Consider the following 24970-nt stretch of genomic DNA (forward strand, 5'->3'; position numbering starts at 1 on the left):
CAGAAGATGGCCCAAGTCCTTGCGCTCCTCCACCTGTGTGGGAAACCTGGGAGAAGCTCCCAGCTCCTGGCCATGGATCAGCCCAGCTGTAGCCATTGTGGCCATGTGGGGATTGAACCATTGGATGGAAGACCTCTCTCTCTCTGCACTCTTTCAAATAAAATAACTAAATCTTAAAAAATAATTCAAACATACTTGACAGTCTGAACCTTGATTTACTAGTGATTTTAAGGTAAATTTTTAAAGATTATACCTAGATTTTCTAATGAAAAATTAACACACTATCACCACAGGTAGTTTCTTAAACCTGCTTGGTCAGCTTTGGACAATATCAAACACTTAGTGTCAAGCCAGTTAATAGAATGAGAATTTGCATTGCTTATATGATAAATGTTTGCCCTTAGTTTTCTCTGTAAAAACTGAGCAGTAGCACTTTTAACTGTGTATGTATGCACTTTAGCATGCAAAAATACAAGTAATTGTGTGAAATCTAAAATCTATAGGCCACCAACTATCACATTTACAGACCAATAAAGTAGGAAAGGCAATGAAATTAAGAGGTTCCAAAGGAAATGTATGCATTCTAAGTAAACACAGCCTCCAACCTTACCCCCAACACACACACCCACACCCACACCCACACACATATACATGCACACAGTCACACCAAACCCCAAACCCAAAGGGAAAAAGGCATAACCAAAAGGGAAAAACACATACACAGGTGGCATCTGATGAGTTAAATTTTTATGCCACGGGATTTTTCCAGCCTGAAGTTTAGGGTTAAACCATTCATCAAAGATCAGAGGCTTATGATGAGGATTATGAAGAAATAACTGTCAGAATACAGCAGAAAGATTAGTGCAAAGTGCATCTCTTAGGCAGGTCCGAGAAGGCACTCCAGACATGCATTAGATGCTTCCTCCAAATTACGCAGAAAGAGCCCCGTCTCTCCACTTCCCTTCTCTTTGATGTGATTTGCTGTAACTGACCTCTCTATTTTTATAGAAACATGACACACAAATGAAGAAGTGAAAAGCACAGCAGTGAGCCTGGAGGTTGGTGCAAATGCATACTGTTAGATCACGCTAAAGCTTCTCAAGCAGTTCCAGTGGGCTTTTAATTAGAACACAGTAAATAATAATAATAAAAAAACCCAGCTTTTCAAAAAATTTTGTGACTGTGGCATACTGCATCTCTTATTCTACGTTATATCCTTTCTGGATGGCCTTATAATCACACCATCATCTGAGAACGTACTTATGGGAAACAATGGACGCTGGTGAATTTTACTGTCCTGATTTAAAAAAAAAAAAAAGCACTGCACCCTAGCTGACGATTTTCAAATGTCTTCAAAAGGTCAAGCTTTTCCTTTTGCTTTTTTGAATCTTCTAGAAGAACAATGACAACAGTTGAGTTTTTCCAGACACTAAACCTCATATTTTGCACCCAATTTTATGATATATTCCTAACATAAACTACTGAAGGCATGTCCACATTTTGAGATCAAATAACTTGTCCTGGTTGCTAGTACTTTAAAGCAGGTGACCATTAACACCCAGGTACCCAACGCTAATGACTGGAGAAAAGTTCAGGCGTCCACAAGATACTGGAAAACAACTAGAACAACAACTGCGTGGGACCAGCAAACATGGCTGTTCAAACGGCTCTACGCTGACAAGGAGTCACTTGGGGGCGATGTGAGTTCTGCTGAAGTAAAATCTGGCTGCTGCTTCGCCCAGCGTAGGGCCAGCCATGGCAGAGGCGCCACAAAATCTTGGTGACTGGCAGGTGGGCTGGCTGACAGTTTTACACTGTCTCTGCGTGTAAAATGTGAGGGCTACACAGATCCCTTAGCGCATGCGCTTCCCCCACGTCCAGAGATGGAGCCACTCAGCGTTCACATGTCTTGACGATTCTGTGTCTACGGAAGAGGGAGAAGAGATTTCCAGAGGACCAGAAAGGGCTGGTGCTCCCCCGGAGGCTTCTCCAGGGCCAGAGTTTCCGCAGCTCCAGACCTCGGCACGACTGCTGACTTGAGGGTCAGAGCCGCGTGATGTCATGTTCAGAGTGGTGTTGCTTGCAAGCCTTTATCCCCTTTTGGAAAACAAAATCAGCCAGGCTCCACCAGCCTTGCTGCGGAGGTTGGCAGCGCCAGCGGTACAATTGGTTCTAATAGGACTTGTTTTGACGCAGCTTCTGGAGTGCCAGTTATTTTCCCTTAATGGTCAGTTTTACCGCATACTGAAGGAGCCTGTGATTACAGGGCCGACACGAGCCGCGAAAAGTACATTTGTCTCTCTCCGACTTTTGTCCTCACTTGCAGCCAATTGTAAACAGAGTCGGAAACATGGAAAATTAGTTGAGCTATATTAGTAAGAAGGATGCATTTCTTCCATTTTGCATACTGAGTTTATTTTTAGGGTATATGTATGGTATAGATTCCCCCCCACACTCCCCGTTTCTAGCAGCTCTACACAGAATCACACATTTTAATGAGCTTAGGGCACAGGTGTTGCAGGGAAAAAAATAATGATGTTTGCCATTCATCTTTCAAATTAAATAATGTGTTTTTAAATAGTAACTTTTTTTATAATACATTATGGGAACAACATTTATCTGTCACATTTTAAAAGATGTATTTGTAATAAATGTAAATTACTTTTAGAAAATCAGTAATTAGGCTCATCAAAAAATAAACAATCTGCCACAAAAAAGATAATCTTTAGCATAGTTAAGTATAATAACTGTTATTTGAATAAGTTAACAAATTAGGGTAGATTGCTTCTGTAATTCATTTCCTATAGCACGAGTTTAGGTTACCGCATTAAGCTGCCGGAGTGGGGGGGGGGGCGGGTGTGGGATGGCACTTGGCACCTCACACTTTGGTGAAATATGACTTCCACATTTGAAAGCTCCGCTCTCCTTCTTTAAACTTGATAGAGCAAGCATATTCACCACTGGGGCTTAGAGATGGGAAACAGCAGAATCTCGGTGTCACTTCTAGAGCTACGTCATCATCTCAGGATTATCAATCAATAGCTGTCTTATTAAATATGAAGAGGGGAATGACTTTCTTAAAAAATTTGATGGAAATCAGCCTGTCGCTTTCAGGCAAAATTCAAAAATTCTGTTTTTATCAAGGCGCTATTAGCTTGTCATGGATTCTCTCTACATTTGCTTTCTACGCCTGTTCCCCATCTGTGTGTGGATAAATAAGAGCCTCTTCTTTAACATCAACTTTCCCATCCTGTGAGGATCCTCAGCCCTGGCCGTGGTTAGGAGCTGTGACAGCACAGCCTTCTGCTGGGGAAGAAAATGTGAAGATAGTTACCTAGGACAGAAGCATCAAAGGACCACCCAAATTGGGAGATGCAGCCTTTAGCCCAAACACTGACCATCTCTGGGCCCTGCAGGGAGTGAGGCAGCTCTGCCCGGGAAACAGAAATGGGGTGCATTGTTCCTTGCATGCATTTTTTTTTTTTTTTTTACAGGCAGAGTTAGACAGTGAGAGACAGAGAGAAAGGTCTTCCCTTCCGTTGGTTCACTCCCCAAATGGCTGCTATGGCCGGCGCTGTAGCGATCTGAAGCCAGGAGCCAGGTGCTTCCTCCTGGTCTCTCATGCGGGTGCAGGGCCCAAGGACTTGGGCCATCCTCCACTGCCCTCCTGGGCCACAGCAGAGAGCTGGACTGGAAGAGGAGCAACCAGGAGAGAACCGGCCCCCCAACAGGGACTAGAACTCAGTATGCCGGCGCCACAGGTGGAGGATTAGCTTAGTGAGCCGTGGCGCCGGCCCCTGTGCATGCATTTTGATCATGGGGTATAGGTGCACATGGATAACCTTTTTTTCTCCCTCAATGGAAGAAACTAAAACCCAAAACATCGTTCAGTTATTTCCTTAAATTTTGTATTCTTCTTACCAGAATGATGTATTAAAGACAATGTCACTAAACTCAATTTTCATTGTTTCTCCCCCACTTCACGTCACACTTACTTTCATTGTGGAGAGCATTCCTTCTACCTAAAATTCTTACCTACATACACTCCTGTGACGCCAGTCATTCTGACTCCTTTTTCCTTTCTATCATGAGTCATGAGTTTGTTAAGTCAAACCTCAATTTTCAAGTACATATAAATGGTGTTGGGACTCTACATACCTTTCGTGAGATGATTTTCATGCTGGGGGCACACATTCTATCTATGCATATTTCTGTGTCGTTCTTCATGAAGGTTGATAAGCTTTTCTTTACAGGTTAAAGCTTTGGGGCTGGGAGGCAAAGCAGCCTTGTCTTTTGTCTGGTGTTCTTGCAAGGAGAGGTCTCCAACTTCAGATCTGGCTGCCGTGGCATCACGTTCTTCTAGCGTTCCAGATGCACTTGCTTTTCCTGCACTCTCCTTTGCATCACCTCGTCCTGAAGAAGTCAGCTCTGAGCTTTCTGTGTCGCTTTTGGAAGTTTGGGGTAAACCATCCACTTCCTTTCTGACACTCATTTCTTTCTGAGGGGGAGACCTTGAAAGAGCCAACGTGTCTGCACCATCAGCTAAGAGACAAGGATCCCTGGTCTTAGAAGAGCTTGCTGGAGCTTGTAGGGGCCCTGCAGCTTTCTCAGGAACTGGGGATTCACTGGGAGGAGCACTTGAGAAACAGGGCTCCTCTCGATCATGGTCATCCTCAACACAGGCCTCAAAGAAACATTCAATGTCTTCCTTTTCATCTAAGCCGGAGTCTGTAGTGTCCAGCGGCAATGGAGTGTTGCTTTTCTCGTCTACGTAGTTGGTGACCTCCCCACAATCGCTGTCATGAGATGAGAGAGACAAGTAGGAATAAAAGTCTCCTTTTCTCAGCTGGAGGGGTCGGTGAGAATGCTCCAACACCTTCTCCTTGATCTGAGTTAATGAAGTGGGAGCAGCCACCTCGTTTTCAGGTTGGGATTTACTTTTTAGGGCCGTAGAAGCCATGCCAATGATTTCCTTCACAAAGTCATGTACTGAGCAGTCTTCAGCCTCTTTTTGATGGAAAACATCTGTCTCACAGTTGCAACAGGAAGTGCCATCGCTGATAGAAGCATTTTCTTCAGTATCGTTTTGTTCAAGTGCAAGGCAGCAGCCAGCAGATTTTGCAGCCGAACTTGATGTGTCATTAGATGAAGATTTTGGAACATCACAGTCTTGTCTGTTGTTAACTCTGCTTTCTAAAGCTAGTCCTGGACAAGACTGCTCCGTAGGAGTGGAATCAGCGCTTTGATTTTCAAAATGGTGGTGATCTTGACATTTCTTTGAAAGATGGCTGACAGTTTGGGGAACAAAGTCCTTTCCGGCAACACTTGAACCACCTGAACTATCCATTAATGCTGAACACTTACAGGGTTCACTCTCTGAGATCCTTTCCTCATTGGAACCAAGATTTTCTGATACCTTTGCAATCCCATTCAGTTTGCCCTTTTGCCTTTCTGGAGTGCTTTCAATGTTGCCATTTTCCATATCTGCCACATATGGGTCTTTATTAACTTTGAAAATGTTTTTCTTATTTTCACCCTTTGTCCCTAACTCACAGGTATGGGGTGCGTTCTTAGCATTTCCATTATTTTCAGAGAGATGTTTTATGGAGCCATTCAGGAGGGCCTCAATGTTCAGGGTATCAGAGGGATTGGTCATCTCACTGCTGCTCACGTCTTTACTGCCCTTCATTTCATCACTGACATTACACCGTTTCTTATCTCTTGCCAAGGACAATTTAGGTCTAATCCAGGTCTGCAGTTCGTTCTTTATGTAGTCCAGCCCTGACATCAAGTTGCAGTCTTCATAAATTTCATCATCTGTGGCGATGCTGGAGTCGTCATCTTCATCTTTGATACACAGCTCTTCTTCCGTCAAGGTGAGTGTAGAGCTGGAGAGGAGGTCGCTGTCGTCTTCGTCGTCCGTGCAAGCCGAAGTGCAAGAGACGTTAACGATCATGCTGACATTGACATCACTTTCATCAGCCACCGAGCGGTTCAGGCGCTTCCTGAATGATGCATTCGACTCTGGGATCTTGTTCTTGTGCAACACAATGTCCTCTGAGCAAAGAGAGAGCTCATCACTGCTGCTCAGCTCTGTGAGAGACGCCGCCGAGTCTTCGTTGATGGAAGAGGCCATGTCCAGGGACGTCTGGCCAGTGAAGGACATCTTGTGGGAACTGCTCTGGAGAGTGATGTCAGAGACGCTTCGCTTCATCTTTTGCTCCGAGGGGCTCTGGATATTCTCCAAACGATTCAGGAGATCCAATGTCCTTTTACTCAGCTCACCAACTGAACCACTGCTCACACTTAGGTCCCCAGAGCTATGGCAGCTGAAAAGATCTTCATTGCTTTTATAGGATGTCAACCAACTTTCTAACGAAGTGCTTCGCTGGAGGCCGTCACTGCCAGTTTTAAAGATGCTCAATCCAAATAAATCCCCCCCTGGTGAAACGGACTCAATAGATGAACTGCGAGACACAAGGGAGAGCTGTTTGGCATTGTGCATGCCCGTGAGTGTCTTCTCTAGTTCACCACTTTTATACAAATTGCGATCCATTTCATGGGATGCACTTCCCAAGATCCTTCCATGGGGAGGTGCATCTGATTGTAACTCTGTAGCCTGATGTTTAGATTTGCAGGATTTTTTATCAAAATAAAAACCACGAAGAAGGGGATCTTCCACATGTGCTTTTTCACTTTGTGACTGTTTCATTATCATTGGTAATTTGAGTTTTGAGCCTTGGAGGTATGAGTAATCATAAAATGTAAACACATCATGTTTTCCTTGTAATTCTTCTCCCAAACAATCAGGGGTATGTTTGGTAACACTGTTTAAATCTCCAACTTTTCCATTTACACAACCCACTGGTGAAATGGATGACTGAGAGCTATTTGGAAGTTTAATGCATCCCTCCTCATCTTTAAATTTTTGCTTTAACACGTTAACTGCATCTCCCATTTGTGGGTCCAGATGTTCAGTTTCAGGGTTACTGGGGGACCTATCTACTGCATTGAGCAAACACATTTCAGAGTTGGTTGTGGTTTCAGTGTCTCCTTCACTGACGATTCCACTCTCACTGCCTGAATTCTGACTCATGTCTCCTCCATAGCATGAGCAGGGCTTTACCAAGTTGGAGCCCCCTAGAAGATCTGGCAAAGATTTGGTGGATGAAAATGAGGAGTCTTTGCTGAGACTCTTGGTTAAAACACTGGGCTGTGTCATGCCAGCGAACTTCGGGTTGTTCTTCAGAAATGGCACGTGGCTGTCCGCGTAGAGTTCAACATTGTGTAGGCTATACACCTGGTAAATGTGTGGACTGGAGGGGGCGGTGACATTGGTGGCATACTGAGATCCCCCGTGGTCACCTGCCTCCTCTTCATAACCAGGGTCCTCACTACTTGTCTCTTCAAGCTTCAAGGAAGGCAGGACAGGTTGGGGTTCTTGGTCAAGGTCATTTGAGTCTTCATTCAAACTAATTAGCTGGTTGCTTATGTCCATTTCATCCCATTCCAGGGCATCCTCACTCATGCCATTTAGGTCCATCAGGCCAGGATCAATCACATTCAGAACTTCCTGTGCAGGAGAAGGGGTGGGGAAAGAAGAGGAATTAAAGAACATAAACAGGATCATTTTATCCATTCAAAATCTTTTGGAAAGGTTGGCAAAGGAAACTGCCTGAAGCATGGATCTAAAAGACAGCACAATTACCAACTCCATTGCTCTCTGGATTAACATCCAAAATTTATTGAAACCAGCTTTTGTATCAATAGTAATTTGTCACTGAAGGGAATAACATAGATTAAAAAGCAAGATAATTGCAATCAAATTGTAGTTTCTGGAATTAACCATTTCTCATTGATTCTTCTACATTTTAAATGTTTGGGTGAAGATAAAACTGTCAGGCAGACGAACGTAAAAAGCATGGTCTATGACATCACTTGAGAAGCATTCAGCGTCAACACTATTTAGTTCTGGAGTCCAGAATCAAATAATTCTTGAAGCCAAACATGGCCAGCTCCCTCTTGCCCCTATTTTTGAATTCTCCACTTGAAACAGCTTTTGCCTAGGGACTTTAGCTACCACGGAGAACCATCCACTGGCCAGAGGCTACTGACTGTGGCATGTACTCGTCCTCATGCCTTCTCTTCAGGTTTCTGTCTCTGCAGATCTTGGCCCCCCTCCCATTCACAACCAAGATGAGTAACACTTCACTGGTTCCTTCATCTATGTCTTCCTGGACCCTGAGTGCTTCGGGGTTGTTCCTTAATCAGAGTCTCGTGGTCCCTCTCTTCCTCAGTCTCTCTCTAGGACAGAGGAGTCACTTTGATCATGGCTTACAGATGGCACTGCTATCAGTCTTACCTCTGTTTCTTACCATCAAAATTTCCCCTTTAAGCTCACCTCCAGCCCCAGAATGATAACTATCTAAAGACTTCCCTGATTCCCGAGTAACCCAGATTCCCTTTGGTGCTGTCTGCTCACGTGGATGCTTGATTTTTTTTGATTTCTGATTTTCCCCATTTAGGGAGAGCTTGATACATTCAGGGACGCAGGAGCTGGGTGGGCTCCTGGACTCTGGCTAGATTCCTCCCCCATCCCTACTTACTATTAGTGGTCTAGATTTGTGCTAGATGCAGGGAAGGTGGTAGGTCCTGACAGGCTCACTCATAGAAAGAGACACAATCCAAAGCCTTCAGTTCATCTTGTGCAGGTGGATGAGCATAGCTCTAGAGATAGCAGAATAGCTCAAGAGCTGACCAACTGCCTGACCTTGAGCAAGTGACTTGTCTTTTCTGAGCACCAGCCCCGTCACCTGTAAAAGGGGGATGGTACTGCTACCCTTGAAGATCACCGTGCGTACTCAATGAGCTGATGAGTGCGAAGTGCTCAGGAGGCGGTGTCCGGTAGTTATAATTCTGAATGTGTGCAGAATTGCTCTGGAGTGGTCTTGAGTCAATTCATAACAGTTCCCACTGCCTATCTCCTTCCCTCCTTCTCATCATTCCTTCCAATTTGCTATCAAAACTGAAGAGGATTCATGGCATGCTAGGTAGAGTGTTGCCACATGGGATAACAGGTCAGCATTTTCGCATTACAAGTCGGAATTATGAAGCGTCTGGTGGAAAATCAGGCCACGATGCTTTTATTCCTCAGTAGTGAGGAAAATCTTCACCTGCAGCACATTAGCAGAACTGTCCTAAGAAGCCCTCAATCCTTCCTAAGACTAATAGTTAAAGGATACCGCACAAACACATTAAGTATAAAATATCCATTAGCACTTTATTATCCTGGATATGTAAGAGATTATCTGTATAGCCTACTTAAGTTTAAAAGAGTCTGGTTACAAAGTAAACATTAATTAAGGGATATTTTTACATTTTCTAACAGAAATCTTTCCTGCTGCCAATGTTACAGCAGTTAATCTAGTACACTGGCAGTCATCGCAATTGCTTAGGTATGGAGGACATCTACTGTGATGAATTTTTATTAGAATTTCTGTTTATTCTTTGCTTGCTGATAAAGGAAGTACTAATGACCGATTTGTATGGCCAATGAATGTTAAAATCTTCAGCTGTAGGTACAATCAATCAGTCTGATCAAATGGTATATTAATTTCAAATGCTATCTTGGCTGTCAATGGACTCTGAAAATGCTAACGAATAATTGAACAAGTCTTTCCAAGGTGCTCTTCATACCTCGCTGGTTGACTTTAACATTCAGTAACACAGGGTTCTCACAAAGGTCCCAAAGCTCTGTGCTCACACACAGATGAAAGAATTATGCTATCTGGATGCAGCTGGCAGCTAAGCCAAAAGGATTCCTGCAACTTGGACTGGTATTCCATGACATCATCATCATCAAATGTTGCCTATATGGTTTTAAACATTCAAGCCTAAGGTTGTATAAAACTTAACAGCAGCTGGGGCCAGCGCTGTGGCATAGTAAGTCAAGCTGCCACAGGCATCCTATATGGGCACCAGTTCAAGTCCTGGCTGCTCCTCTTCTGATCCAACTCTCTGCTAATGTGCCTGAGAAAAGCAGTGGAAGATGGCCCAAATGCTTGGGCCCCTGCACTCATGTGGCAGACCCGGAAGAAGCTCTTGGCTCCTGGATTTGGATCAACCCAACTCTGGCTGGTACAGCCATGTGGGGAATGAACCAGCTGATGAAAGATTCTCTCTCTCTCTCTCTCTCTTTCTCTCTGTCTCCCTCTCTCTCTTCTGTAACTCTGAGTCTCAGATAAACTAAATAAATCCTAAATCAAAACAAAACAAAACAAAAAAAACTTACAGCAGAACATAAGGAACAAAATCCTTTGTTAAGTAAAGTAGTAAGACTAAACTTTGGGATGTAATATTGCCACTTTCAAGCCCCCTCAGCCTATGGAAGTTTTAAATATATTGTGATTTTTGAACATTTTTTTCTATGTCAATTTCAGAGGTGATCTAACAGGATCCACTAGGAAATTTTCAGTGGAAGCTTCAATTTGTTTCATTTTGAAGAACTGGTACTAACTGTTCTCACTCCCTTCCTGGTAAGGATTAAATTCTATCAGCATTTTCAATAAAATCTCCATTTCCTCAGGATTCAAGCTCAACCATAAAAGTCACTCCTGGATGGGCAGTGTGGTGCAGTCAGTTGAGCTGCACGTGGGACATGTGCCTCCCATGTGGGTGTGCCAGTTCACGTCCTGGCTGCTCTGCTTCCAATCCAGCTTCATGCTAATGCACCTGGGAGGCAACAGATACCGTCCAAGGAGTTGGGTTCCTGTCACCCATATGGGAGACTTGGAAGGTACTACTGGCTCCTGGTTTCGGCCAGGCCCTGTCCCGGATGTTGGGGGAATGAACCAGCAGGTAGAAGATATATCTCTCTGTGTGTGTCTCTCCCTAACTGTTATTCTGCCTTTCAAATAAATAAAGATCATTAGGAAAGAATAATTCCCCTGAGTCAAGAAAGTAGGAGAAGTTTCCAAGAGGAAGGACATTAGAATATTTATAAAACTAAACAACATGGCCTTTGGGGAAAAAAAAGATTTGTATATACAGAGATGTAAGGGATGGGAAATTTTTGGGTTAAGCGTTCTCTCTGAACATAGCCCAGCAAGGCCAACAATGCTCAAGTTAGTTAGGCATTTGTTTTTATTTCAGTTGTTTTCCTAGAAGATTGTATGGTACTTTTTTTTTTTTAAAAGTCACAAATGTTTCTGCATTTGATAAAGTGACCAATCTAAATGAATTTAGGCAACAGCTCAGATATTTGAATGAAATCAAAAGGAGTAGCAAATTGAGTTCAAATAGAGTGTCCTTAGTTCCAACAATAATTCTGAATTAAATTGACTTGTGCTGGGATCTTTCATTCATTAACTTGCTTCATGGGTATAGATTTTTGACCTAAACCAAGGGTCCTACATATTTACACACATACAAAGACACATATATTTAAACAGAGCTGCTCAAGAAATAGAAATAAAATTAATCAACTTTATTTGAGAGAGGGAGGGAGTGAAAGGGAAGGAGAGAGCTCTCATCTGCTAGTTCACTCAAATCAACAGCCTGCCTAGGTCAGAGCCAAGAATTCAGAATTCAATCCAGGTCTCTTATGTGGGTGTCAGTGATCCAGTTACCTCAGCCATCATGTTCTGACACCCAAGGTCTGGTTTCACAGGAACCTGGAGGCAAGAACTGAACCCAGGTACTTCCAAATGAGACATGGGCATCTTAACTATTAGGTCAAATGCTTGCCCCTATTTTATTACTTTTTTTCTTGGAAGAAGAATATATATGGCCACAATATATACAAATAACAAGGTAGTAGCAAAGTGGTTGGAGACGTGATGATGGTGATGAAGCAGAAGAGGCAGAGGCAGCAGCAGCAGAAGGTGATGATGACAAGGATGAGGAGGAAGAGAAGGTCAAGCACTGAACAAGAGGAAGACAAAGAAGAATGAATGAATGAATTAGGAGTCCAATTGCAGCAAGCAATATATATATGAATTAATATATCCTGTACTTGCATGGCTTTAATTGAATTAGGTTTCCTAAGATTGCATTTTCAGGATTTTCTTAAAATTTTAGGTTGAATAATAACTTTATAAGAGATGACAAACACACTATTGGGTAGAGGTAAAGGAATCTGTCATTCTACAAAACAACCACCGAACAGAGATCCCACACAGCTTCTTCTGGATTCCTTTAACTTCCTTAAATCGTTGAAACTTCGGGCCGGCACGGTGGTACAGCATGTTAAGCTGCTGCCTACGATGCCAGCATCCCATAAAATTGCTGGTTCAAGTTCCAGCTGCTCCATTTCTGAGCCAGCTCCCTGCTACTGTACCTGGGAGAGCAGTGGATGATGACCAGAGTGCTTGGGTCCCTGCCACCCATGTGGGAGACCCACATGGAGTTCCGGGCTCCTGACTTTGGCCTGGCTCAGCCCTGGCTGTGTGATTATTTGAGGAGTGAACCTGCTGATGAAAGATCTTGCTGTCTCCCTGTCTCTCCCTCTAACTCTGTCTTTCAAATAAATAAATCAATCTAAAAAAAAAAGTTGCAACTTTGAAAAGGCTTTTCCTTAAAAAAAAAAAAATCTCAAAATGACTAGGATGAACGGAGTATTCTAGTCAACCTCTTGGTGCTCAGAACAGGCAAAACCATGTGGAGGCCCAGCAATGTCTGTTCTACATCCCCGTCTGTTCTACATCTAGGAGCTCACTGAACAGCACTGAGTGGGGCTCTGTAGAGCACTACTATACCAAAAATACAAATAGCAAAAATGACCAAACCATAACAGTATTAATTGTTAGAGAATAAAGATATCATACTCGTCTTAGGGTGAGAAGCGGACACATGGAGATTTGAGGGGGTATTGAGAGAAGGGAGAAAATAATGCACTGATAGGGTGGAGAAATCCACGTGAGCAGGGGGAACATTCCAGCACCATACCCTGACTCTTCTTGTTTGGTACAATATTTTCCCTTGTCCTGCCCCTAACCTAAAACTAAGTGTCTGAGCATTAGATGCATAATTACTTTCCTAAGTTAGACTGTAGGAGAAACTTTAAAATTAAAAAAAAAAAAAATAGACAGTAGTAGCTGCTCCCCAGAAAACAGAAAGACCATTTTTAAGAGAATTCTGAGTTTGCAGTACTATGCTTTTTGTTGAGCAGAGAAGAGATCCAGAGTTTGAAAAAAAATACAAAAGAAAATAAAAGCAGGACAAAAAGACTAATGTTCACTGTTTATCACCCATTTGGGGATTAGAGACAAAAACCCAAACAGCTCTGGGTTTGAATCCTGGATACCCCCTCCCACCTGCCAGCTGTGTGAGCCTAGACAATTTCCATATGGCTCAGTTCCATCTGAGATATACATTCACATACACACACATACACACACACACATATACATACACACATATAGGATAATCACATATACATATACACACATATAGGATAATCACATATATATATACACACACACATATACATACACATGTACACACATATAGGATAATCACAGCCCATTGTGTTTAACCTTTTAAACTGTTGAAGACTTGAAATCCAAAAATGTGTGTAAATTCCTAGGAAGAAGGCCTGGCACACAGTGGGAGTACAGTGACTGGCAGCTATCAGCATAAATTCTCTGAGCTGAATCGCTAGGAGGATAGTATGACTGCAGGTCACATAACTGTAACAGGGTTTGCTTTAAGGCTGGTAATTGTGCGACTAATCTGTTTAGTGCAACTACATGCATGAGAGTCAGTGAGATAAACACTGGTCAGGCTCCTTGCTCCCACTGAACCAGAAATGGGGTGATGCATTTGTCTTTCCATGCCCTAGCCTGGTTTATCTCACAGGAACAACCAAATGAGAAAAAGACACCTGCCTAGCCCTCCGCCAGGCCCACAGCTCAAAGAATTTCTATTTCCTGAAAATAATCTTTTTTAAAAAGGCAAGTCCATTGTCTGTGAAATTCTATCACAACTGACACATTAGAGCAATCAAATTCTGCTCGCTATCTATCAGATTGACAATAATGTTAAAGTAACTTGTCTCAGCTCAGAAAACGCTTTGAAAGTCTATCTCACACTAATGATCAAAAACTGTTCTAGTGAATGCTCTTTTTCAATAACAAAGCCGATCAGAAACTCAAAACAGACAAGTAAAATCCAAAGTCATCTCACAAACCTCACTAAAATGAGTACTGACACGGACACATTTCCTCGTGTTGACTACACAGATAATTCCAAAGCAGATGAAAATGGAAATGCTTAAAACTAAGTTTTATAATAGTAAAAACGCCTTTGTTCTTACCTGGGACCAGGGACAATAGGGAATTGGACAGTACAAAGCAGAGTTTTTCTTTTTATGAACAAATGTCATGAAGGCAGGGACATTGCCTGTCTTGTCTCCATTAGAATCATGGTACCTAAAACAGTGGCTGGCATAGAACAGGTTCTCAAAAACTATTTACTGGGGCCGGCGCCATGGCGCACTAGGTTAATCTTCTGCATGCGGTGTTGGCATCCCATATGGGCACCAGGTTCTAGTCCCGGTTGCTCCTCTTCCAGCCCAGCTCTCTGTTGTGGCCTAGGAAGGCAGTGGATGATGGCCCAAGTGCTTGGGCCCCTGTGCCCACATGGGAAATCAGGAGGAAGCTCCTGGTTCCTGGCTTCGGGTAGGCTCAGCTCTGGCTGTTGCGGCCATTTGGGGAGTGAACCAGCGGATGGAAGACCTGTCTGTGTCTATCTGTCTGTCTGTCTCTATCTCTCTCTCACTGTCTATAACTCTACCTGTCAAATAAATAAATAAAAATCTTTAAAAAAACCATTTAATAAGTGGATTGAAGGAAGAAAGACCTCAGGATCTCCTGAAGTGTCGAAGAGATCTGGGAGAAGTTCTTGAGGTTAAACCACTCAGACAAATCACCAAGAAAATCTCTGACTTTCAAACTGGTACCAACTCTCAGTTTAAAAAGCTAACAGCCATGAAAACCTCCTCAGTGAAAGAAGCCAGTCAGAAAAATCACACCCAGTTAGCTGTCCCTCAGTGTCTTGAGAGGACTGGTTCCAGGATTCCCCCACACATACTAAAATCCATGGATGCTCAAGTCTCTTTTATAAAATGGTTTTGCATTTGTCAGTATCCTATGCAACCCTCCCATGCACTGTAACTTCATCTCTAGGTTACTTACAATAGCTAATACAATGCAAATGCTATGTCAGTGATTGCTAACTGTATTGTTTAGAGAATGACATGGAAAGAAAGTTTGTCCATGTTCAGTACAGATTCAAAAGATTTACTTATTGGTTTGAAAGGCAGAGTTGGAGAGAGAGACAGAGAAAGGGAAATGGGGCAGCGGGGAGAGTGATCATCCATCCACTAGTTCACTCCCCAGCGGGCTGCAATGGCTGGGGCTGGAGCTGGGTCAGGCCAAAGCCAGGAGCCTAGAACTCCACCTGGGGCTGCATGGCAGGGACCTGAGTACTTGGGCCATCTTCCACTGCTTTTCAAGGCACATTAGCAGGGAGCTAGATTGGAAGCAGAGTGCCTGGGACTTAATCATTGCTCATACGGGGTGCAGCATCACAGAAGGTGGCTTAACACCCTCACTACATTGCTGGCCTCTTTTTTTCCCAAATATTTTTGGTTAGCAATTGGTTGAATCCTCAGATGAGAAACCTATGGAGTTGGTGACCCAACTGTATCCTGTCCATTTATGTGAAATATTCAGAATACATAAATCCATAGAAACCAAAGATTGGTGGTTGCCGTGGCAGGAAGTGGGTAAAGAACAGGAAGAAACTGCCTAACATGTGTGTGATTTCCTTTTAGGGTGATAAAAACATTTTGTAATTAGAGGTGGTAGATGCACAACACTGTGAATCTGCTAAATACCAATGAATTACTCACTTTTACATGATTATTTTATGTGAATTAAGAAAAGCCACTGAATAAACAAAATCACGTTGCTACTTTAGAGACTAAGGTTGGATCCCCAGGTAGATAGTAGGTAGTGTTAGGACTGGATTAAAGGTAGGATATCCAGCAGGTGGCCAGAGAGTAGAGTTCCTTGGTATAAAAGAGTCCTAGTTTTGCTCTCAGAAATGTTGTGCAGGGGCCAGGGCTGTGGTGTAGTGGGTAAAGCTGCCACCTGCAGTACCAGCATCCCATATGGGCTCCAGTTCGAGTCCCAGCCGCTCCACTTCTGATCCAGCTCTCTGCTATGGCCTGGGAAAACAGTAGAAGATGGCCCAAGTCCTTGGGCCCCTGCACCCTTAGTGGGAGACCTGGAAGAAGCTCCTGGCTCCTGGCTTCTGATCAGTGTAGCTCCGGCCACTGCAACCAACTGGGGAGTGAACCAGCAGATGGAAGACCTCTCTCTCTCTGCCTTTCCTTCTCTCTGTGTGTAACTCTGACTTTTAAATAAATAAATAAATCTTTAAAAGTAAAGAAAGAAATGTGGTACACAGAGAAGCAGTGTTGTTAAAGACAAGTAATATTTTTGTGCCAATTAATTAAGGAAACATAGATATGCTGTAATTTCTAAATCATTCTCATGCATAGTTATTTCAGTGCTGGTATTATTAAAGTGAAAGGGCGATGGAAGAATAGCTCCCAACAAGTTATATTATTCTTAAACAAGTTAATTCCTATGTAAATCATCATTCCTATTTGTTTAGCATCGGTCCCAAGAAAGTTACTTTCCCACTCAACTCTGAATGTTTTACTTGAAGCAACCAGAAAGCTAAGCAACTTCCACTGGTAACTTATTTTATTCTATCCCTTTATACAGGAACATACTGAAATGTTTATTATACACAGAACAGACTGAATAAGAAAATTGGTTTGTTTTCCTCTTCTCAGTCACTATTTTGTTTCCTTGGAATTTTCTTGAGAGTTTCAAGAAGTACCTAAATTTAGAATTATTTAAAATGAAATTTTAAAAATTTAGGTAGAGGTTTTGAAACAAAAAGGATTTCCATAACCTCTTTAGTGTTATATAGAATGGAAATACATAAAAAAAACTCAAAAAGAAATATAACCTCAAAGAAGTTGTAAAAATTCTAACTGGGGGCTGGCGCTGTGGTGTAGTGGGTAAAGCCGCCACTTGCAGTGCCAGCATCCCATATGGGAGCCAGTTCTAGTCCCGGCTGCTCCTCTTCTGATCCAGCTCTCTGCTGTGGCCTGGGAAAGCAGTGGAAGATGGCCCAAGTCCTTGGACCCCTGCATCCAAGTGAGAGACCTGGAGGAAGCTCCTGGCTCCTGGTTTCGGATCGGCGCAGCTCCGGCTTTTGCGGCCAATTGGGGAGTGAACCAGCGGATGGAAGACCTCTCTCTCTCTCTCTTTTTCTCTTTCTCTTTCTCTCTCTCTCTCTTTTTCTCTTTCTCTGTAACTCTGACTTCCGAGTAAATAAATAAATCTTTAAAAACAAAAATTCTAATGGAAGGAAAATGGCAGCCTATTTTTTTTCATTCTACCACACGGTAAATCTGGGTGACAATGACAGGCCCACACACCGAGCTGCACAAAGGATTTTCTCCTCTTAGTGATAACATCTGGCCTCATTTTTCTTGCATTGTTCTGGCTGACTGATGTTTTCCTCTGACTGCCGGGGGTTTGAGTTTTGTGTCCCTGGACGTAATTTTTAATTCACCTCTCCCTCCTTTATAAGGATCTCATATAAATAAAAATCTATGATTTTTAACTTACAAAGCATATTTTTTAGCAAATATAGACTGAACATCCCAATTTTCAGACTGAATTTTAAGAACACAGATTCTTAGCATGATCTTGAGGTAGCCTACTATACCAGGAGAGTTTTGGCAACATGCTGAGGTCTCACTGAAAAGTCACACATCAGAGAACAGAGCTGACTCACGTTCAGGATTCATCCCCTTTCCCAAGTACAAATGGAAATCCCCCTTCTCTGCGGTTTTGTTTTCCATAACCATGGCCCAGAAACAGCACCTGGGAAACTCCAGGAACAATTCATGTTTTCAGTTGCACACTGCTCCGAGTAGTGTGATGAAAACTTGCTCTGCTCCTCCTCATCCTGCCTGGGAGGTGACTCTTCCCTTTGTTCAGTGTATCCGCGCTGTATAAGCTACCTGCCAGTTAGTCATTTAGTAGCCATTTTCATTATCAGATTGACTGCTGAGGTATCCATCACATTATTTTACTTAATAACAGCATAAAGCACGAGAGTAGAGATGCTGAGAACCCAGAGATGCCCAAGAGGAGCTTTGAAGCACTTTCTTTAAGTTAAACAGTGAAAATTAGCAAATTTTCCACTTAGTAAATTTTCCACTTAGTAAAGGAAAAAAAATCGTATGCTGATATTGATAGGATCTGTGGCAAGAATGCATCTTCTAACCGGGAAATTGTAAAGAACGAAAAAGAAATTTTGTTCATTTTGCTGTTACATCTCAGACTGTAAAGTTATAGCCACAATGCATGGTAAGTGCTTAGTTAAGATGAAAAAGGCATTAAGATTGTAAGTAGGAACAGACCACAGTATTTATAGGTTATGGTATGATCCGTGGCTTCACAGGAGGGTCTTGGGATGCAATCCCTGAAGATTGTTGTTGTTCCTGTTATGAGATTATGATTACAACTCATTATTCAGGGAAAAAGATAAGAATAAAGTGTAGGTCAATATAGATTAGGAAATTAAGAATGATCCAAAACAGTACAAATTATCTTAGCTTCTATTCCATCTTATGTATGCCAGTCAACCAAACTTGCTTTCCCCATGTTTTTTACCTGATTATTCCAAAGTTTAGGCTGATTAATGGGCAGGTCAGCTATGATTCATTTTCTTAAGATGGCTTAGCCCTGTTTCTATATCTGATTTTATTTCATTTGATTTATAGCATTGTTTTAATAGCCTCTCTTAAAGACAACTGCGTTTTGTCTTAGGGGATACTAACAAGTCTCAGAATTGCTAGGACATCTCCCCTGAGTTTACAACTTACACTTGATGCTCATAAATTTGCTTGAAATTTCAGAATGAGTTTTCCTAGAAGGTAATGAACGTCTTTGAAGTAAGTTTCCAGGAGATTTCATATTTCTGATTCCTGCTCTAGAGCCCTCAGATGTGTTAAAAATGTAGACTCCCTGGAGGATTTTCTTTGTGACCTCAAGGGAAAAATACCAAGGATCCTGATATCCGATTACATTTGAAAACTGGAACAGGAGCTTCAGTCCTGGGCTCTTGAGAGTTTCACGTGTCAGGACCTTAATTCAAACTGCAGTGCAAACCAAAGATTCCCGAATCAAAGAAATGAAAATTTCAATCTCGAGAAAAATGATCTGAAAATCTGAACTCATTTTGCAGATTTTTACAAAAGCATTATTAGAGGTTTGGGACCTTAAGCAGAAACTAAGAATACACGGAGTGTATAGCATAGGGAGGCAAAGACACTGACCAGCTGGTGAGCTAAGACCTGGGGAATTCAAGCCTCCTGGCACCTGACCATAGTAGCATCCACGTCTTGTATCTGCTTTGTAGGCAGGCAATATACTCGGCACTACATAAAACTTGGTTGCTCTTTTTCCTCTTAGTGAAGAGCAAGCAGTCAGGGAACTACAGTGCCAGATGACCACCACACCTTGGACTAACCCAGTGTTACTTTTCCAGGACCTACTCTGTAAGGCATTCTCCTGGCAAACGCAGTTGCTGATCCCAGGGAGCTTGCAAAAATGGAGATCCCTTACGTCTACCTTCAGACAGGTTCCACGGTAAACTGACAACTGCTTTATTTTCTCCCTAAAATTAAAGCCCCCTACCAAATTAATCATTTTCCTTCATTATTTAGTGAAGCCACTAGATGAGGTGTGACTCCATAAACTTTTAGGAACTCATTTATTATGTTGCATTTATTTACACAGTGCACCCATAAAGCCCGGCTTTCATCAGCACTGGGGAGGAACAGGCTTGCTCCCTTCCCCTTCGCTGGGGAAGGTGAAACTGGAGATGATAATTAACCATGAAACAATAAGGAGGCTTGCTGGGTAAGCAGTAGTGTGAAAACAGTTACTCCTCACAAAAGAGGGGAAATTAGCTTGCTGGGTAAAAAAGGAAGTGTCAGATTGAAGACCGAAAGGCCTGCCAACAGAAGTAGATAGCTCTATGCATCATTAATGAAATTTTTTAACACTTAAACGCCACAGCTGTCCACATTTAAATGCCTGTAACCGCCATGTGTTTCCAGAGATTAATATGCATGTTAAAATATTTCTCTCCCCCTTAAACTTCGAGATGTTGTCTCTGTCTGTTTCATTTCACCTGTTTTCTTTCCAAGAATAAAAATGCACCAGCTTTCTCAGCATTGTGTCCTCATTTCTAAAGACCACGTTTGCCGAGCCTCTTGGAGATGGGCAGTGTGCTCATTGTATTTGAACAAACACATTATTTTACATGCATAATACTGATATTTTAGTAAACACAAAGTTTATTTTGATTTTGCTGCTTCGCATAGTGAAGACTTATGATGTGTGTTTCCTTTCAAAACTTCCTCCTGGAGCATCAGTCCTCCCTGAAGCAGCCCCATTTTGGCAGAAATTCAGTTCTGCGCAGTGCCAGAAGAAATAGAATAAACAAACACTGCTCCATGCAGCTGGCGAGATAATTTACATATTACTGCACACCAAACATGAAGACCTGAATATGGATTAGAGCTACGGTGATGACACAAATGTCATATAGATAAAGAGAAACAAAATCCAACACATTGTTGTTTATTTTACCACGGCTACTGTAGGAGTGCTGCTCAGAGAGGAAAAAAAAAATGGAGGAATTGCTTTTTGAAAACCGGACTCCCGTATTTGAAGTGGGTGCTTTCAGATTGTAAAACAAGAAAAGAAATGAGAAAAAAAAAAAGGCCTGGGTTCTCTTGGATCCCTTAAAATTCTCTGCATTTGCCTTATGAATTAAAACAATTTTAACGTGCATCAATTTGGACAAGGTAGGCTACTCATCTTATATGATTAACCTTTAAAATACAAAGGTGCCTAATTTCCCATCTAACTCTTTCCCAGTCATTGATAATTTAGACGCACTCTAAGTGCTTTAGTTAATAATGAGGTCCTTCATGGGGATGCTGAGTAGGCAGTAGGGGCCTATTGAAGTTCCTTTAGGAACTACCACCCCATGCATAGGACTTGCCCAAAGTCCTCGACTCATGTGTCTTCTCTCCTCACTCCTGCATGGACAGACAGCAGCACAGCAGCTCACACCTCCTACCTCGGCTCCATGCAGTTATCCTGGAGAACAAGGGATATCTCTGCATATTTATCGCTGTAACTCCCTTTCTAGTTCTTGGGGAGGACAAGAGCTACATCAAGAGCCGGGAAAGGAACACGGATGATGACGTCAACAGGGTGAGTAATAGAGAATGTGAGATATTTCAATTGCTCGCAAATTAAAAATTCTTCATCCTACATTACAAAGTAGAATTTTTTTTTTACATGTAAAATTGCTCTTGAAATGGGATTATTTTAGGAGCTTCTAGCCCTTTAGTGTTTAGAAGTAGTTGTCATTATTCAAGCTACTCTAGCCTGGTTTCAAATCCTGGTCCTGCTCTTGGTTCCTGCTTCTCCTTACTGTGAATCTTGGGAGGCAGCAGGGGAGGACTCAAGTAGCTAAGTCCTGCCACCCACATCAGAGACTTGGATTGGGTTTCTGGCTCCCAGCTTTGGCTTAGTTCACCCTGGCTGCTGTAAGCATTTAGGAAAAGAAGATGAAAGATCACTCCTTTTTTTCTCTTTCTCCCTCTCGCTCCCTCTCCCTACTCCTACTTTCAAATAAATAAAATAATAAACAAAACATAACTACTATTACTTAAGTGTAAAAATAAAGGGAAAAGTCAGGGTTATGTGGGTAAATCTAGTTAGCTAAATATCATTAAGGTTTGGGGCTGGTGCTGTGGTGTAGGTAAAAACCACTGCCTTCAGTGCCGGCATCCCATATGGGTGCTGGTTCAAGTCCTGGCTGCTCCACTTCCAATCCAGCTCTCTGCTACGGCCTGGGAAAGCAGTAGAAGATGGCCCAAGTCTTTGGGCCTCTGCACCGGCATGGCTCTTGCCTTTGGATCGGCCCAGCTCTGGCTGTTGCAGTCATTTGGAGAGTGAACCAGCGGATAGAAGACCTCTCTCTCCGTCTGCCTCTTTGTAACTCTGTCTTTCAAATAAATAGATAAATCTTAAAAGAAATGAAGAAAGAAAAACACTCTGATCACTTAAAAAAAAGACTGTGGATAATATTTAAAAATAAATAAATAAATATAATTAAGATTTAAGTTAAGGAATGCTTTTTAAAATTCAGAAAATTGCCTGAAAAAGATCCAGGGATTTGCAGTGATTTTACCAGACAAGAGAAGACTATTTTCTGAAGCATTTGAAAAGTTACTCTGTCTAGAACAGTGAAAATGCTATCTCCATGACTCCAAACTTAAGAAATGGAATCACATGATAATAAGGAAAAGTAGGTGGGAGACAAAAAATATTTATTATTAAAAGAAAAAATAAACATTTTCACAGAATTCTCATGAAAAGTTGATAAAAGCTTTTCCCCAGGCTTTTTGAAAACAGAATAGACAACAATATGTTCAGGATAATCCTACAGTTCACTTTCAAACCAGGCTTCTTGAAATAAAGGATTATGTTTCCCTTTTTAAAAGCAACAAAAAATTTCAGTGAATATTTTCCCTTCCAATTAGTTTGACTTTCTAAGGTGTTCTACAATCGAGTCACATAAAATGATTGAAATTTAATTCTCGATACTCCCTCAAAGCTAACTTTCACTTTAGAAATTACCTCATGAATAGTCCTTGTTCCCTTGTGCCACCATGACTTTGTTCATAATAGGCATTCAATAAATGCAATTGAATGAATGAATGAATGTGGCTTCTATCAAAATCTCTCCAATTTCAATCTTATACTCTTACAAATATCTCTGGTTACTCGGCCCTCAATGATTTCCTTCTCAGTTGATTCTTACATTAAGAAAGAATCAGATAATGCAGCACTTAAACTCATTCATTCATTCAACGAATGTTCACTCACTGCATAGTACTGCCCAAGCACTATGCCGATATGACAGTGACCCAGCGCAGACTCACTTCTCAAGGACCTTGAAGGTTTGTATTCAGTTTTTTTTTAAAGATTTTATTTATTTATTTATTTGAGAGGTAGAGCTACAGACAGTGAGAGGGAGAGACAGAGAGAAAGGTCCTCCCTCTGTTGGTTCATTCGCTAAATGGCTGCAAAGGCTGGAGCTGCGCCGATCTGAAGCCAGGAGCTAGGAGCTTCTTCCCAGTCTCCCATGTGGGTGCACGGGCCCAAGGACTTGGGCCATCCTCCACTGCTTTCCCAGGCCATAGCAGAGAGCTGGATTGCAAGAGGGGATGCCAGCGCCGCAGGCGGAGGATTAACCTACTGTGCACAGCGCCGGCCCCTGTATTCAGTTTTATAACTGGTGCTGTCACTTTCACCCCATTTTGGGATAATTATTATCTCAATTATGTCAAGATTATCTTACTACATATAGCTTGCAAATTCCTTGAGAGTGAAGATCATGTCTTGTACCACCTCTGTAGATACATTCCAGAACAATGCTGAGCATACAGTAGGTACTCAGAGGGGAACTTCTTACAGGTTCAGTTCTTTCCAACACATAATCCAAAGGATTCACACAATAAACTTCCCTTGCAAATAGATTATTCGGAATTCTATATACACTTGCATATTTAACAGTGATGTACTGATGGTATTGTAGCTATAGAAAGAATATTTAACTTATGTTAACATAGCTTTAGCTTTTGATCTTAGGTCTATGAGCTTGCTTGTACTATTCTGTACTGCTACTTTCCTCCAAACAAAAATTAGTTTTTGGAGCCAAGATGGCAGAATAGTGAGGGCGCGCACCGATAGTCCAGGAAAAGATAGTTTAATAAAAGTGGAGTTACTATAGCCTCAGGAAAAAGCTCAGGAAAAAATTGCAGAGGAAATTCTTCTGGATCTAGTGGATGTGACACGGAGGACCTATGGGGAGAGCAAGATCGCCCACCGCCTGGAAGCCGAGCCATGGGAGCTGAGCTGCAGAGTCTGTGCTCCAGTGCTGGAAGGGGAGGTGAGACAAAAACCTCGGTAACCCAAGACATTGGCGGGGAAAGGCAGAAAGAACCTAGAGGGAACGAGGCCTGAAGCCCCACTGGGGAAAGTTCACCAGGCTGACTGGAGGAGAGAAAAAAAACGAATAAATAAGGGGAACCAGCACGGACATTAGCCTCTCTCTCCACTCACCTTGCAAAGCCGAGCGAGACAAAGAGCAGGCATCATTTTGCGTATGTAAAGTGGCGCCCGCCATTAGCCAAGCAGAAAAACCTGACTCTGGTGGGGAGAAATAACAGGAGGTTAGGACCTAGTGAAAGTGTGGAGCTAACGAACTGAGACTGTGAAAGTCTGTGGGGGGGGGTGCAAGAGAACTCACCGAGTACACAAACTCGGTAACCGTGGCAACCCAGTGAGAGTTTGCAGAAAAATTTGAGACCACACTGAGGGCTGCATAAACTCTTTGTGTGGTCCCGGGGGTAGAGCAGACTAATACCCACAGGGACCAGATTTCATACATCAACTACCCTCAGTTCCACTCAGCTGTGTGAAATTACGTCCCAACTGAGAAAAAAAAAAAAAGAGAGAGAGAGAGAGAGAGAGTGAGCGAGCAAGACAACAATCTGGGTGAGTCACCTTTGGCAAACCCTTAACCTTGAAGAACCAAACAGAGCTCTCTGGCCACACCCATCACAGCCTATAAGGATCCATCAAAAGCAGACAGTCCACTTAATCTAGAGTCATAGTATAATGAGAAAAAGCACCATAGCGAAGAAACCAAAGAATATCTCCAACATGCCAAACAACAAACGCAGAAACCGAGGCAGCAAGAACAAGGAAGACACTATGATGCC

General features: G+C 42.3%; 1 protein-coding gene across 16 annotated transcripts in view; it reads right to left on the reverse strand.

Moving 5' to 3' along the window:
* Positions 1-24970, reverse strand: part of AKAP6 (A-kinase anchoring protein 6) — a 633025-nt gene that overhangs the window by 5510 nt on the left and 602545 nt on the right. For all 16 annotated transcript variants that reach the window (XM_051822153.3, XM_089309798.1, XM_051822154.3 and 13 more), the window contains one exon: positions 4159-7573. In XM_051822153.3, the coding sequence (XP_051678113.3) occupies positions 4196-7573 (3378 nt within the window). In that variant the 3' untranslated portion in view covers positions 4159-4195. The remainder of the gene's footprint in view (positions 1-4158; positions 7574-24970) is intronic.

This window comes from Oryctolagus cuniculus, chromosome 12 (assembly GCF_051225735.1).
Source record: "Oryctolagus cuniculus isolate XC-2025 breed Fujian yellow rabbit chromosome 12, ASM5122573v1, whole genome shotgun sequence".
NCBI lineage: Eukaryota > Metazoa > Chordata > Mammalia > Lagomorpha > Leporidae > Oryctolagus > Oryctolagus cuniculus.